Here is a 16,592-nt window from a genome sequence, read left to right as displayed (position 1 = left end):
TTATTTGTTTCAATCAACACCGAGACAACCAGGTGGGAGTTCCTTACTAATGTGATCTTAATTCATCAATCAAGTACAAGGGAGGAGCGAAAACCCGCAGACACTCGGCCCATCCCGTAAAACCACATTTTACTGCACCTCCGGTGTACGTGACACAAACGTGTATTAGTATTTAGCTAAATAATTGAATGAATGAGTGATTATTGTTCAAAGTTCACACTACTACAACTTGCAGCTTATTTTTCACGTGAGTGAATGTTTAAATGGTTTCATGATCTAAAGAAGAAAAAGAGCTGCGGGGTGTAGTTTTGAAACTCGGTCTTGCTGCGGGGTGTAGTTTGACCAGCTATATTGTGGTCGTCTTCCTCAAAACATATCTGGCTATGTAGCTAGTGTACTGTACATTTATGGCATTGGGGTCTAACTTCATTGGAATCTATGTTATGCCTCTCCAATCCACCATCGCCTTCTAGTGGTGTAAACAGCAGGTGTGAAACGCCCACGTTTTGAAAAGGTCCCGTGACGTAACTCAGTCATCTGTTTTTTTTTGTGCCGCAGAAGGAGGAAGGCTCACATTCACGGAAGTCAAGCAACTCGACAAGCTGTTTACCTAGCTAACGACACTAACAGGTAATGTAAACAAATGGTGTATTAGATATAACATGTACATTATTATATATACTATGCTTTTATTGGTTGATCGTTTTTTTTATAGGTAACATTACTGTAGCTAGCTGGAAACGTTTTGATTCAAACAGCACTGCTTTGTTTATCAAACTAGCTAACGTTAGCTAGCTATCTTGCTAGCATAACTACTGGTAGCTAACTAACTAGATTTCTTCATCCTTGTTGTGCAAACTAGCTAGTTAGCTAACCATTTCCTTTACTATTTGATCCATGAACGTGGATTTTGTTAAACTAAGTAAAATGTGTATACTTTCTGAATTGCTGATAGAGGCGATGTAAATTAGCCAGTTATTGGTTTCAGAGGGTGGCTACTACTGTTAGCTCAATGGCTGTCTGTTTTATATGCCCGCTTCAGTCCTACCTGCCTGTAGTCACTGGTGTGGCCATCAACACGCTCATACGATGGTGATGACTCACTAGGGTCGAAACCTCTCCTTATTCCCTCTCCTTATTCCCCCATCTTCTTCATCTTCACGTTCTCTGATCAAAGGATAGGTGAAAACAATATGGTGGGTGATGTCAGTGTGGCAAAGAAATAGTGAGACTTGCCAGTATGTATTGGCTCTTTTTAATACCAACTTATTTTGTTTCCTTAGCTGGCCATCATGCTCGGTGGAGGATTCAAAGCAGAAAGACTCCGGGTCAATCTCCGACTGGTGATCAATCGCCTGAAGCTCTTGGAGAAAAAGAAAAGTGAGCCTGGCAACTACAGTACCTGTCAAAAGTTTGGACGCACCTACTCATTCCAAGGGTTTTCTTTCTTTTAACTATTTTCTACATTGTAGAATAGTGAAGACATCAAAACTATGAAATAACACATGGAATCATGTAGTTATCAAAAAAAGTGTTAAACAAATCTACATTTTATATTTGAGATTATTCAAAGTAGCCACCCTTTACCTTGATGACAGCTTTGCACATTCTTGGAATTCTCTCAACCAGCTTCATGAGGTAGTCACCTGGAATGCATTTCAATTAACAGGTGTGCCTTAAGTTAATTTGTGGAATTTCTTTCCTTTTTTAATGCATTTGAGCCAGTCAGTTGTGTTGTGACAACATAGGGGTGGTATACAGAATTTAGCCCTATTTGGTAAAATACCAAGTCCATATTGTGGCAAGAACAGCTCAAATAAGCAAAGAGAAACGACAGTCCACCATTACTTTAAAACATTACATTTTCCGGATTGACTAACCTTCAAGAAAGTTTCTTCAAGTACAGTCGCAAAAACCATCAAGCGCTGTGATGAAAATAGCTCTCGTGAGGACCACCACAGGAATGGAAGACCCAGAGTTACCTCTTCTGCAAAGGATAAGTTCATCAGAGTTACCAGCCTCAGAAATTGCAGCCCAAATAAATGCTTCAGAGTTCAAGTAACACACATCTCAACATCAACTGTTCAGGGGAAACTGTGTGAATCAGGCCTTCATGGTCAAATTGCTGTAGAGAAACCACTACTAAAGGACACCAATAAGAAGACTTGCTTGGGCCAAGAAACATGAGCAAATGGACATTAGACTGGTGGAACTCTATCCCATGGTCTGATGACTCCAAATTTGAGATTTTTGGTTCCAACCGCCGTGTCTTTGTGAGACGCAGAGTAGGTGAACAGCTGATCTCCGCATGTGTGGTTCCCACCACATGACCTGGCCTCCACAATCACCCGACCTCAACCCAATTGAGATGGTTTGGGATGAGTTGGACCGCAGAGGGAAGGGAAAGCAGCCAAACAAAAGCATTCCAGGTGAAGCTGGTTGAGAGAATGCCAAGAGTGTGCAAACCTGTCATCAAGGCAAAGGGTGGCTACTTTGAAGAATCTCAACTATAAAGTATATTTTGATTTGTTTAACATTTTTGGGGGTTACCACATGATTCCATGTGTTATTTCATAGTTTTAATGTCTTCACTATTCTACAATGTAAAAAATAGTTGAAATAACAAAAAACCCATGAATGAGTGGGCGTGTCCAAACCCTTGACTGGTACTGTACATACAAACAGACACCGTGCAAGCTGTAGCCTAGTCTCTGTTAATTTACATTTTTGTATCTCGGGTTGTCTTTAAATTAAATGCTTACAGAATGGATCTTCTGTCTCTTTGTAGCTGAGCTAGCTCAGAAGGCGCGGAAGGAGATTGCAGACTACCTGTCAACAGGGAAGGATGAGCGAGCACGGATCCGTGTGGAGCACATCATCAGAGAGGACTACTTGGTAGAGGCCATGGAAATCCTAGAACTGTACTGTGACCTGCTGCTGGCTCGCTTTGGCCTCATCCAGTCCATGAAGTAAATGAGCCAGCCTAGAGGACTCTGACAAGGAGGCTCTTTCTCAATTGTTTATTTCCTTGCCTCCTTCTCTAAACACATTGGTTAGAGAGGGGAGCAGCCTTGGGACTTCTCTTCCAATGCGTTTTGAGACCGAGACGAGAGAGGATGCATGGAATCGAGTAAAGGCAATTGAAAGAAGAGCCAAAATTTATCCTAGTCAAGGAAAAACTCCTTGCCCTATTATCGGTGTTTAAGTTTATCCTTCAGGGCATGTGTTGCGCGCTGTTCTCCCAATTTCTGCAGAGCGCATCAGAGCAGAATTATTGCATTGACAGGCGGTTTTGCAGTCACGAGGTGATCAAAGTGCAGAGCATATTTGTTGATATTCCTTGCTAGTTAGTGAGTTATTTGCCCAGAAACACTACATTTTTGGTTTAGAAACGGATCATACGGCCATGAAAATCCTGGAAAAGTCGTGTGCATCCCCTGCATATATGCCAGTGTCATTGGGCCTGAGGGGAGAGATTGCAGCAGCTAGACTATGCCCTATAAAATAATGATAGACAAACGGACTAGTTATCCAATTCAAAACATATGGTGTAGCCAGGTTAGTTAAGTATTTAGCTAATAGCATGTATTAATGTCATGTCCGATGCCCTACAAAAATGTTGTCCAGCGCTCTTGAATAAACTACCCTCACGCAGGTGATGAACGGGTGAGTTAACCTACTCCTGTTATAAAAAACACATCCCAAACACTCAATTGGAGTTGACTCTATTCCCCTCTATTCAACATTGGGCATGTCATTCTGACAGTGTTAAAACATATTATTAGAATAGCTAGAGCCTGGACAATACCAGTGGGGCAATATTTCTTCCATGGCAAAAATGAAAACCCAAAGTGGATCCAATTCTTTGTTCCTTTTTAAAAACCTGCTGTATGTAAAATACTGTGTGCTATAGCTTGGAAAATACATAAATGACTGGATGACAACATAATGTTTGTTTCCAACATTAGGGCTGTTTTCCTAAAGACGTTAAATCCGCTTTGTGTTTTGTTTCCATGCCACGGTACTAACGAGTATCGCCCCGGCCCCAAGAGTAGCCTAATTTTGAAGACTCCTATCCTGTCAATAGATCTCCACGAAAACCTTAATATTTCAGCCTTACATGGTTATAGATAAACATGTCTTAGTAATTTACTTTGCTTTGAAGTAGCTGACATAAGCCATTTGATCCCTTATTCATTAAATAGTATTTGGTTGTAAGTGTAAAAGTGATTTACGCTATTTTAAGGATTGCCAACCATTCTCCAGGAGAGCCTTAAAGGGCGGCAGGTATCCTATAGGTTAGAGCGTTGAGCCATTAACTAAATGTTTCTGGTTGGAATACCCGAGCCGACAAGGTGAAGAATCTGTAGATGGGCCCGTGAGCAAGTTACTTAACACTAATTTACTCCAGGGGCTGCCGTACTACTATGGCTCACCCTGTAAAACTACACATTTCACTGCACCTATCTGGTTTATGTGACAAAAACATGTATTTTTTTTTCAAGGGGCTGTGTTCCTATTTTTTTGAGTCATCTGCAAAGAAGTCAATAGGCGGAGGGTGGCTTACATTTTTACAATAATGATAAACATACATTTGTATGATGCAAGGAACCACTTTACAATACAATTTTACGTCCCCCTTTTGGCCCATGATGGTACAGACCATTTTTCATTTGAGCTTTCAGACGAGTGAAAAGGAAATCTGTCAAGCCATGTCCTTAACACCTATTTGTCTGTTTCTTGACAGGGAGCTGGACCCTGGCCTGCAGGAGGCTGTGTCCACTCTCATCTGGGCAGCCCCACGTCTGCAGTCTGAGGTCAACGAGCTTAAAATTGTGAGTAGTATGCAATGTGCGTTAACATGTCTAGTCGCTTGGACTAGTCTTATTATACTGCCTAATTGAAACACTTGCATCCTGCCCCTTCCCCAATACACATGGAACTATTGGACTATAAACTGTGTCTTTCTGTATTATACTTATGCTATAATGTATTATTCTATTCTACTGAGCCATTTACTTGATGTTCGTTTTCTTATCTTTTATTGTTTTTGCATTGTTGAAGGAACCTGCAAGTAAGCATTTAGTTGCGTATCCCCTACATACGACTAATAACACTTGAAACTAGTCCTCAGTAATAAAAAAAAAATGTAATGCAGTTTGTACACTTTTTGCTGTATTGTGATCCTTGATGCTGTACTTTCTCCATACAGGTGTCTGATCAACTGTGTGCCAAATACAGCAAGGAGTATGGCAAGCTCTGTAGGACAAACCAAATCGGGACTGTCAATGACAGGGTATGCATTTTGAGATGGTCTGCTCCAAGATACAGTACCAGTCAAAAGTTTGGACATACCTACTCATTCAAGGGATTTTTTTGTACTATTTTCTACAACTCTATTTTCAAAATTGTAGATCAAAAATAATAAATAACACACATGGAATCATGTAGTAACCAAAAAAGTGTCAAACAAATCAAAATATATTTTTAGATCTTTCAAAGTAGTCACCCTTTGTCTTGACGGCTTTGCACACTCTTGGCATTGTCTCAACCAGCTTCATGCGGTAGTCACCTGAAATCCATTTCAATTAACAGGTGTGTCAAGTTAATTTGTGTCTCAAATGCATTAAGGAAAGAAATCCCAATCAGTTGTATTGTGACATGGTAGGGGTGGTATACATAATATAGCCCTATTTTATAAAAGACCAAGTCCATATTATGGCAAGAACAGCTCAAATAAGCAAAGAGAAATGACAGTCCATCGTTACTTTAAGGCATGAATATCAGTCAATACAAAACATTTCAAGAACTTTGTGCAGTCGCAAAAAAACATCAAGCGCTACGATGTAACTGGTTCTCATGAGGACCGTCACAGGAAAGACCCAGAGTTGCCTCTGCTGCAGAGGATACGTTCATTAGAGTTACCAGCCTCAGAAATTGCAGCCCAAATAAATGCTTAACAGACACAGCTCAACATCAACTGTTCAGAGGAGACTGTGTGAATCAGGCCTTCATGTTCGAATTGCTACAAAGAAACCACTACTAAAGGACACCAATAATAAGAAGAGACTTGCTTGGGACAAGAAACACAAGCATTGGACATTAGACTGGTGGAAAGTGGGAGCTCCTTCAAGACTGTTGGAAAAGCATTCCTCATGAAGCTGTTTGAGAGAATGCCAATAGTGTGCAAACCTGTCATTATGGCAAAGGGTGGCTATGAAGAATCTAAAATATATTTACATTTGTTTCACTTTTTTTTTTGTTACGTGTGGCATTTCATAGTTTTGATGTCTTCACTATTATTCTACAATGTATAAAATAGTAAAAAGAAAAACCTTTGAATGAGTAGGTGTACCTAAACTTTTGATTGGTACTGTATATGTTGATGTGTTTGTTTCTGTGCCTAAAAAATATTTCTCTGCTTTACCCCATAGCTCATGCACAAACTGAGTGTAGAGGCTCCTCCTAAGATCCTGGTGGAGCGCTACCTCATTGAGATTGCCAAGAACTACAACGTGCCCTACGAGTCAGACGCCATGGTCAGAGTGAGTAGCTGATGATAACCTGTCTCCCTGTGCCCACCCCCTGACTGACTCTACTATTTATATACTACCAAGTCTGGAACCAACAGGACCCTGAAAGCCCCCCCCCCAAGTCATAAGACTGCTAAATAGTTAACTAGTCATGTGATGAATAACATTTTATTTTAATCCCCCTCCCGCAGCCAGAGGTGTGTACAGGCGAGGAGGCTGACCTCATAGATGTGGACTCTGACTTCAAGAAGCCAGGTGGTGGTGGCGGCGGCGGTGGTTTCACCGCTGGGGCCATGCCTATGCCCATGGGCCCCCCATCAGCGTTCAGCTACCCAACACCCAAAGGACCCGTAAGACCATCTTTTTTCCCTATAGTGTCTTGAGTGACACCTCTCTTGTTTGGCGAGATCGCTGCTTACAGATGAGTCCGCAGTAGGGGGAAAACGGCGCCACTGACCGCTATTGTTCGTGCACCAGTACATATTATGCTTTTCTATTCCGCGTGTGATGCGTGCGACGATGTCACAGCAGAAGAAAACAGTCTCAGTTGTTTGCAGTAACTTCGTCGTTGTTGTAATACCGCCAACAGACATGGCTGTTTCACCATTAAGGATTCCAGCTTTAAGAAATATAGAGATGTTGATATGAATGTGATGTTTTTATACATGTACGTTTGTTTTCTTTAGATGCCCGGCCCCATAGGGTTCAACGGCCCCTCCGTTGGCACATATGATGCCTTTAACAACTTCCAGCCTCCGATGAGAGGAGGGCCGCCCCCTGAGCTGCCGAGCTGCCCTCCCACCTACCAGTCTGTAAGTGTCAGAGCCCCCTGCCCCTTCTGCTTCTCCAGACAGATGGACAGACGACCAGTTCACCTTTCAGGGAAGAGGAGTTCATTATAGTTTGCTTGTGCCATCGCTTGTCTCTGCAGCACAGTGCTATGCTACAGGGACGTGATAGGGATTGGATAAGAACAGATGGAATGTGGAAACGGCCATAGCTGGTATTAACTGCTAATCACTAACCTTGTGCTGAACTGCATACAACTGTCTTTTGAATGCTCTGAGTGAGTTTAATATGCTGAAACAGATCTGCTTGCTGTCAAACTAGTATGTTACTGGATGTGGTAGGGAAGCCATGTTCTTCATAGTGAAGTGAATGCAATTTGAGGTTAGTTATATTATGAGCAAAAAGCAAGAGCTTAATTCTTACCCCAGTGGTGTTGACTTTCTCTGCACTACTTCAATGATTATTTCTCCTCCAATCACATACTAACATCCAAACATTGTTTTTCTCTGCCTTCTCATGTATCTATACATCTTTAACATTTCAACATGCAGACAGGGTAGAAAGATCATGATGGGTGTGTATTTTTCAGATTGATGAGCTGTCTATTAAACCTTCTGATCGATCCCAGGTATCTGGTAAGTTGTTTTCAAATAATATTTCCTTTTTTTCCGCGTCAATCTCTTCAGCAATATTGTTGCTTGCTTTTTGCATAACGGTTGCATTGGGGTGTATTTGTAATGTCATTCTAAACCTATGTTCTTTCCACAGGCCCCGGGCCTTCATCCCAGATCTACGATAACAACGCCCTCCCTGAGCTGCCCTCAGTTCCCGACACGCTTCCCACTTCCTCCTTTGGAGTTGGACGCAACACTGCGAGCTCTGATGACATCGACTTTGATGATCTGTCACGGCGCTTTGAGGACCTGAAGAAGAAGACCTAGTCCTCCAGTATCCCATCATCATACTGTGTTGTCAGTCACTGCAGCTACAGTATCAGGAAATATTGAAATATTTGGATTGGCACCCTTTGCAGTGAAACTCTCCTCATTGTGTAGTTTTACTGATGTTAACTGTATCTCATTCAAACAGGTGAAGGCCCTTTAGAGGGCTATTTGACAGTACATTTTATTATCGACTATGTCCAATCAAAACTGGACCGTATAGATGTCATCTTTATATGAGCACTTTGGATATAAAATGGCCTTCCTGATAGTTACTAGTACTCTATGTAACCTCTCAATCTTTCTCGTTGCTATGGTCGTATCCCCTTGACTCACAGTATGAGCCAATATTTGGTTAATAATCGAATAGTCTTAACTAATAGTGTCTCTCGTCCAGAGTCTGGATTGAGTAATACAGGATCTTAATAGTTTGTCGTTGTGGGTTTCATGAAGCAGTTCTTACCGGTCACTGAATCGCATACTAGAAAAACCTGTTTTCTGGCACACCCATTGTGTCAAAATTCAGGCCTAGGACATATTCAAGGTCGTAGCACATCTGTCGGGTTTTACCCTCAGTACTCTCTGGCTCTGAACCTTTGACGTCAAACCAGTTCTATGACCGATCTGTTACCTTACATGGGGTGGAGGGATTCAATCAGACTTGATTGATAAAGTAGAGTATTGAAATACACAATGCTATTTACAGGAATTGTTTTATTTGTAGAGCAAAAATATGTTGGTAGGAGGTTGAAGGCAAATAGTTGGAAAATATGTTTATTTTGTACATGGATTTTATTATGAGAAAATCCACTTACTGTTTTAAAGAGTATTTAGTTTAACCCTATACATGCACTTTCCGTGTTTGTGTAAAATAACCCATGCAGTGAATTGGCAAATTGAATGCATGATTTGACCATGTACGTTTGCTGTAAATACGGCCCTCAAAATGTAACGGGTTCTTCCTCCTCTTTGTGTAGAGGTTTATAGTGTGATTCAGTATGTTATCTATGTATGTGTGTCCTGTATGTGCCACACTGCATTTACCATCATCAGAGGCCTTCCCATTCTATAAGTATATTCAGACTATGTACACGTAACATGCAGTGGTGGGAAAAGTACCCAATTGTCATACTTGAGTAAAAGTAAAGATGCCTTAATAAAAAAGTGAAAGTCACCCAGTAAAATACTACTTGTGTTAAAAGTCAAAGTATTTGTTTTAAATATACTTACGTATCAAAAGTAAAAGTATACATTTCTAATTATATTAAGCAAACCGGAAGAAAGCACAATATTTGTGTTTTTTAAATTTACGGATAGCCAGGGGCACACTCCAACACTCAGACATAATTTACAAAATAAGCATTTGTGTTTCGTGAGCCCTCTCAATCAGAGGCGGTAGAGATGACCAGGGATGTTCTCTTGAAAAGTGTGAATTTGACAATTTGCCTGTTCTGTTAAGCATTCAAAATGTAGCGAGTACTTTTGGGTGTCAGGGGAAATGTTTGGAGTAAAATGTTAGTTTTTTTTTTAGGGCTGTAGTAAAGTAAAAGTTGTCAAAAATATAAATAGTAAAGTACATATACCCCCAAAAAATACTTACAAGTAAAAATACTTTAGTACTACTTAAGTACTTTACACCACTGGTAACATATATAAATAATCTTTCTTAAAAGTTGTTTGAAGTTTTGATTTTGTGTTTGATGAAAATGTGTTGAATCTTGGTGATGGAAGAAGTAGTTTTGATAAAGGTGAGAAAGGGGGGTGGATTTCCTGTTCCTGTCTTATAGCTTGTTTTCACTAATTATGATGGGTGGAAGTTAGGACTGTCTACTCCACCATCCTAAAATAAGACTAACACTAGTGTACAGTGACCCGCTCACTGCTTTGACTGATCATCCTCTAAGGTGTAATGTAGGATTGTTTGAAGAATGTTTGATACCAACTTTGAATAGCAAGTGTACCATATATCTTGTCACATAAAACAGATAATAGCCTATGGTTTTTTCTGTCTAATAAAGGACATCTTTCTAATTGAAGTTCTGGGGTGGCTAATTTTCTTAGATGCAATTGTTTCGGTGTTTTCATATCTTGTCAAGTGGAGCAGTTCTACTGGAATCAAAGGAACTCAGTTGGTAGTGCAGTGTAGATACTAGTACTGCCGCTAGAGAGGGTAGATTACCACATGAACGGTGAAGCTTGACTGATATGAATGCCTCAGTGGATGTGGCAGGTAAAGTGTTACACAAAGGACAGAAACGAGTCTCCTGAGCGTTGAGGGACCCATCTTCAAGAGAGCAGGGTTTCATTCAATGACCTTGAAAATACCTTGAAACAAACAGAAATAAAAAATAAGTGTACTTCAACTAAGTTTGAAGTGGAAGCTCCTTTTCAGGAAGTTTCCCATGATTTGTGCTTGCAGATCACAACCCAGGTTTCTGCAGAGGGAGGCTTGTTTGACACGTGTCTTGTGTAGATCTGTAGCATCGCAATGGGGTGTTTTTCTGGAACTCTCAGGTGCTTGAGGCTTTTGTCAATGCTGACATAAGTTTTTGTCTTGATGTGTTTAAGAAACCATGTGTTTGATGTGTTCCATACCATTCCGTAAATTCGGTTCCAGGTATTACTATGAGCCTATCCTCCCCAATTAAGTTGCCACTGGCCTACAGTGCTCAGGGTCCTTATAACTTCAAAGAGAGATGCTACATCAGAGTGGTCTTTGATCTGTGGCTCTCCTGTTGTATTCATGGTCACATCACAGAGCGTCCAGATGGCTGTCTGAGAGGTTCTAATCTAAGTTGTCTGTAGCTGCATGAATTTGCTTATTCTGAGAGTGTCAAACTGACCCAGCTAGGTGAGTCACTGTGCATCGCCACTAAACGTCTCTGACTGTGGACGATGATGAGCTGTTTGGACAGCTCTGTCTCCCTCTCCCTTGTGGCAATAAAGGCTGCTACCCCCTTCTGAGATAGGGATAGGGCAGAGGATAGTCTTTAAGAGTCCACTGGTGTTCAGCTCTGCATGGTGCTGTTTACAGACAGGGGGCATGCAGTTTGTATGTGGCAGAGTAGGGGATAGAGAGACAGGGGTTACCCACATGTCTGGTGGTATAGGAATGGCTGCGGGGTACAGGCCGAGTGTTCACAGTAAACATAAGCCTAAAGTTGCTCAAACTGATAACTACATAGGCTTACATGTTTGCACACTGGAGAACAAGGATTTGTTCAGTGCTGGATTTTTTGTTGATGTTTGAGAGAACATTTGATGGGTCTTGGGGTTTGGCACCGGTTCAGCCAATGCTCTCCACCGGCCCCATTTTAACAATCTTTCTGTGAAAAGGTCCTCTGATGCCACATACGATTACATTCGCACCTGGTGATAAGTGAGGTTACTGTCGAAAAACACTTTCAAGTTTAATGACATTTTCAGTGATTTTCCACTGTTTGGAGTATTGAGTGAAGCGCATAGGGGAAATGAAGCAGCATAAGTCCTGGTTTCTCAGGATGGTTTGACCTAACAACATAGATCAACTAAGACAATTAAGTTACTGTACACAATATAATATTATTCTTATTACATTCTACCCGAGGACAACACAACTAAGGGTTTTAAAATAGCAAGAATAAAAAGAAAACAACCAATTGGAGAAGGCTGCTTCCCTACCATGAGTTACCCAGGCGGAGGTTGAAGCCCTGAAGCACTCTCCTTTCTGCTCATGGCCAAACTCTATTTTTACTGCGCTAAAGGGGAATTGACTGACTCAATTTTAGGTTCAGAGAATATTAATATCCCCTTTTCCAACATTTTATTGGCTGGCAATTCCCCAAGAAATGTACTAAATTAATCTCACAGACTTGAATTCATTCATTTGTGATTTTTATTGAAAACATTCTGCAGAGGGCCCAAATCATTTGAACTGGGGTCAGATACTAGTTTGGAATGGATAACGTTCTGTCTGACCATTGGACCACCATTGTTGCTGCAGGGGGATTTACCTCTATGGCAATCTCCATTGATACTGAAGCATTGCAGAGGTTAAATGACAGATTACACAAACACACATATTTTCTCAGGTTCAGCCTTCAGTTCCATGGAGACTCACAAAATGACACATTATCAACTGCATGTACTGCCCTCAGCAGAAATGTCATGTTTTGGTGGAGCTGCCTGTTTCTCATTATCCAGGGATGAATGCAAGGACTTAGATTGTTGTTTTATTTAGCCTTAGTCTTAGAGATAATGTGATCTTGCATACTTTCCTTACAGGGGGTTTGGGCACTACACTGTGTGTGCTAACTAGCAGAGGAAAAAACATATTAACATTGTGGACTGAGAGAAAGACAACTATACAGACTCTCTAATAGGTTTCTGATGAGGAGAGGAGAGTTCTGTTCTTTGTCACATCAGACTGTTAAACTGTCACTTCCTTTTCAGCTCCTTATCAGCTGTCAGTTCTAATGTCTGGAATGAGGAGTGAGTGACTCAATTGTTCCAGTCAACATTGTTACCATTATCAATACCAACATCAAATAATTGTTATCCAAAAATCAACAGTTTGATTTTAAACTGAATAACCATTTGTTGACAACTCCAACATGCCTTTGCCCAGTGAGTTTTTTGGAGACCGTTATGACCTGAGCACCCTTTCTTGTATAATTAGAAATCAGTAGTAATTATTCTGTTATGGGTTAGGTTGAATAATCTATGTGTATTGTATTGAGGCATAGGGAAAGTACAAAAGTGGCCTGTCTCTAAGTGCAAGAATGATTCCATAAGGGTTGGATAGGAGTCATTTGTCTGGGGTTAGAACATGTTTATCAAAAATTTATAGAAACCACCTGTCTGGTTTATGATAAGATCACGGTTAAGTTACTATCCAACTGTCTAGTTTCTGTAGGAAGATGACTTTCCACGTAATAGCAGGAGAGTGGAGTGAAGACAACAGGATGCAGATAGCGGAGTCGTATCTCGAGGACAGACCGCCATCTGACCCAGACTGGATCATCCTACTGTACTGTAGCTAAAAGATTGTAACTGTGTATCCTTATGTCATTCAGCCAAAGCGTCCAATTGGGTGAAATGAATCTAATTTGATTTTAATTTAATTCTTTGTGTCCATCCTGGAGTTTATACCAGAAAGTTAGAACCTAACATTTTAAACTGACTTGGACAGAGCTGTTTATTCACATGTGCTGTTGCTGGTCAACTCCTTAGCTTGCAGTGACACACAGAGTTACGAACATGAGTCAGAGGAGTTCTTAGACAATCTCTGCCATGGCATTGAGATACAGTAACTTACATAACTGTCTGGGGTGATATGAGTGTATTCCTAATGGGCGTTACCCTTTCTTTCATAACAATCAGCTGAGCACAGTGAAAGTAGGATTCACGTTCTGATGGGGATGAGGGGAGAGCACTGGAATATAACCTTATTTAGGGAAAAACAGTTTCAAAGACATATATTGTTTTAATAATTTTGAAAATGTGTTCCAATAAATAAATATATAATACTAAGTGAACCCATAGATACAGTCACCTCCAAAAGTATTTGCACTCTTGACAAAGATGAGCAAAATAGACTGTATGAAATAAATAATACAAATACTGAGGTTTATTGTATGCTCATATTAAAAAAATATTGATATTATTTTATATTAATACAGTTGAAAGATATTTTGTTGAACCTTTTACTGCAGTGGGCTAAATCAGGGTCACAGTGTTTCTTGGTAGTCTTAAACAAAAAAAAGTATACACCTCACACATGGTTATGGGCTTAAAATAGCGAGATACAGTGGGGCAAAAAAGTATTTAGTCAGCCACCAATTGTGCAAGTTCTCCCACTTAAAAAGATGAGAGAGGCCTGTAATTTTATTCATATTCTACTATGACAGACAAAATGAGAAGAAAAAAAATCCAGAAAATCACATTGTAGGATTTTTAATGAATTTATTTGCAAATTATGGTGGAAAATAAGTATTTGGTCAATAACAAAAGTTTATCTCAATACTTTGTTATATACCCTTTGTTGGCAATGACAGAGGTCAAACGTTTTCTGTAAGTCTTCACAAGGTTTTCACACACTGTTGCTGGTATTTTGGCCCATTTCTCCATACAGATCTCCTCTAGAGTAGTGCTGTTTTGGGGCTGTTGCTGGGCAACACAGACTTTCAACTCCCTCCAAAGATTTTCTATGGGGTTGAGATCTGGAGACTGGCTAGGCCACTCCAGGACCTTGAAATGCTTCTTACGAGGCCACTCCTTCATTTCCCGGGCGGTGTGTTTGGGATCATTGTCATGCTGAAAGACCCAGACACGTTTCATCTTCAATGCCCTTGCTGATGGAAGCAGGTTTTCACTCAAAATCTCACGATACATGGCCCCATTCATTCTTTCCTTTACACGGATCAGTCGTCCTGGTCCCTTTGCAGAAAAACAGCCCCAAAGCATGATGTTTCCACCCCCATGCTTCACAGTAGGTATGGTGTTCTTTGGATGCAACTCAGCATTCTTTGTCCTCCAAACACGACTTGAGTTGAGTTTTTACCAAAAAGTAATATTTTGGTTTCACCGGACCATATGACATTCTCCCAATCTTCTTCTGGATCATCCAAATGCTCTCTAGCAAACTTCAGACGGGCCTGGACATGTACTGGCTTAAGCAGGGGGACACGTCTGGCACTGCAGGATTTGAGTCCCTGGCGGTGTAGTGTGTTACTGATGGTAGGCTTTGTTACTTTGGTCACAGCTCTCTGCAGGTCATTCACTAGGTCCCCCCGTGTGGTTCTGGGATTTTTGCTCACCGTTCTTGTGATCATTTTGACCCCACGGGGTGAGATCTTGCGTGGAGCCCCAGATCGAGGGAGATTATCAGTGGTCTTGTATGTCTTCCATTTCCTAATAATTGCTCCCACAGTTGATTTCTTCAAACCAAGCTGCTTACCTAATTGCAGATTCAGTCTTCCCAGCCTGGTGCAGGTCTACAATTTTGTTTCTGGTGTCCTTTGACAGCTCTTTGGTCTTGGCCATAGTGGAGTTTGGAGTGTGACTGTTTGAGGTTGTGGACAGGTGTCTTTTATACTGATAACAAGTTCAAACAGGTGCCATTAATACAGGTAACGAGTGGAGGACAGAGGAGCCTCTTAAAGAAGAAGGTCTGTGAGATCCAGAAATATTGCTTGGTTGTAGGTGACCAAATACTTATTTTCCACCATAATTTGCAAATAAATTCATTAAAAATCCTACATTGTGATTTTCTACATTTTTTTTCTAATTTTGTCTGTCATAGTTGAAGTGTACCTATGATGAAAATGACATGCCTCTCTCGTCTTTTTAAGTGGGAGAACTTGCACAATTGGTGGCTGACTAAATGTTTTTTTGCCCCACTGTATACCACTAATCACTATTAGGGCAACAATTAAGAAGTTTAAAACCCCTGGAGGAGTGGTGAACTTGCCTGGTGAAGGACCCAAGAGTGTCGTGTCCCTACTCGCAGTGATGAAGATTGTTTGGGATGAAATAAATATCCAAGGGCCACAGTTGGATAATGACAGAACATAACCGCATCTTGGGGTCACCAAGTCTCCAAATCTACCATTATATGCCACTTCCATGCCAAAAGTCTATTTGGAAGGGTTGCCACCTAGGTGCTATGGTCAGATGAGATGAAAATAGAGGTATTTTGCCACGCACACGAGTGGTGGGTTTGGCTTTGAAAGAAAGATGCATATGCAGAAAATAACCCCATGCTTACTGTAAAATATGGTGGTGAATCTTTGATTTTATGAGGCGGTTTTGCTTCCTGGTCTTGGGGACCTTGTTGAGGTCAACGAACGGTATCATGAACTGTACCAAGTACCAGGACATTTTAGCCAAAAACCTGGTTGCCTCTACTAAGAGGCTGAAACTTGGCTACAAGTGGATCTTCCAGCAAGACAATGACCCCAAGCACACATAAAAATCCACAAAGGAATTATAAATTGACCAAGAAAATCTACATTTTGGCAAAGGCCATCTCAGTCTCCGGACTTGAACCCCATTGAAAACCTGTGGTTTGACCTGAAGAGTGCAGTCCAGAGCACAGACCGAAGGATATCAAGGATCTGGAAAGATTATGTATGGAGGAGTGGTCATTCAATATAGCTCTGGTTTTCTATTATTTATTTGATAGTCTTTTTTTCTCATCTTTATCAAGGGTGACAATGATTTTGGAGGTGACTGTATGTTACTTAAATATAAATGTACAGTGTAAAATAATATATCAGCGGTTTGTGATAAAATAAATATAACAGAGTAATTCCATACATTAAGTAACTTCATACAATCCACAGGAATA

The 16,592-nt window shown here is 40.7% G+C and overlaps 1 protein-coding gene across 3 annotated transcripts; it reads left to right on the top strand.

Annotated features, from left to right (window-relative positions):
• Positions 1–558: 558 nt before the first annotated feature.
• ist1 (IST1 factor associated with ESCRT-III) lies at positions 559–10,299 on the top strand. 3 transcript variants are annotated; one of them, XM_036964582.1, is made up of 11 exons: positions 559–630; positions 1,043–1,196; positions 1,284–1,380; positions 2,789–2,969; positions 4,748–4,835; positions 5,213–5,296; positions 6,435–6,545; positions 6,725–6,883; positions 7,220–7,345; positions 7,951–7,957; positions 8,091–10,299. In XM_036964582.1, exons 2-11 carry the CDS (start codon positions 1,194–1,196, stop codon positions 8,261–8,263), a joined length of 1,029 nt encoding a protein of 342 aa, XP_036820477.1. In that variant the 5' UTR covers positions 559–630; positions 1,043–1,193; the 3' UTR covers positions 8,264–10,299. The 3 variants fall into 3 exon arrangements, with proteins under 3 accessions (XP_036820477.1, XP_036820474.1, XP_036820476.1); XM_036964579.1 differs by having other exon boundaries at positions 7,912–7,957; XM_036964581.1 differs by lacking the exon at positions 1,043–1,196 and having other exon boundaries at positions 7,912–7,957.
• The last annotated feature ends 6,293 nt before the right edge of the window (positions 10,300–16,592 follow it).

The sequence above is a fragment of the Oncorhynchus mykiss genome, chromosome 26 (genome assembly GCF_013265735.2).
Source record: "Oncorhynchus mykiss isolate Arlee chromosome 26, USDA_OmykA_1.1, whole genome shotgun sequence".
Taxonomy (NCBI): Eukaryota; Metazoa; Chordata; class Actinopteri; order Salmoniformes; family Salmonidae; genus Oncorhynchus; species Oncorhynchus mykiss.
Note: the sequence above shows the minus strand (reverse complement) of the source record. Positions and strands in the feature narration are given on the sequence as shown.

Bases quoted from the DNA above. Each gene is read 5' to 3' on its own strand.
- ist1 (XM_036964579.1), top strand. The intron at 4,836-5,212 runs GTGAGTAGTATG...TTCTCCATACAG, and splicing joins AGGTCAACGAGCTTAAAATT to GTGTCTGATCAACTGTGTGC. The intron at 6,546-6,724 runs GTGAGTAGCTGA...CCCCTCCCGCAG, and splicing joins AGTCAGACGCCATGGTCAGA to CCAGAGGTGTGTACAGGCGA.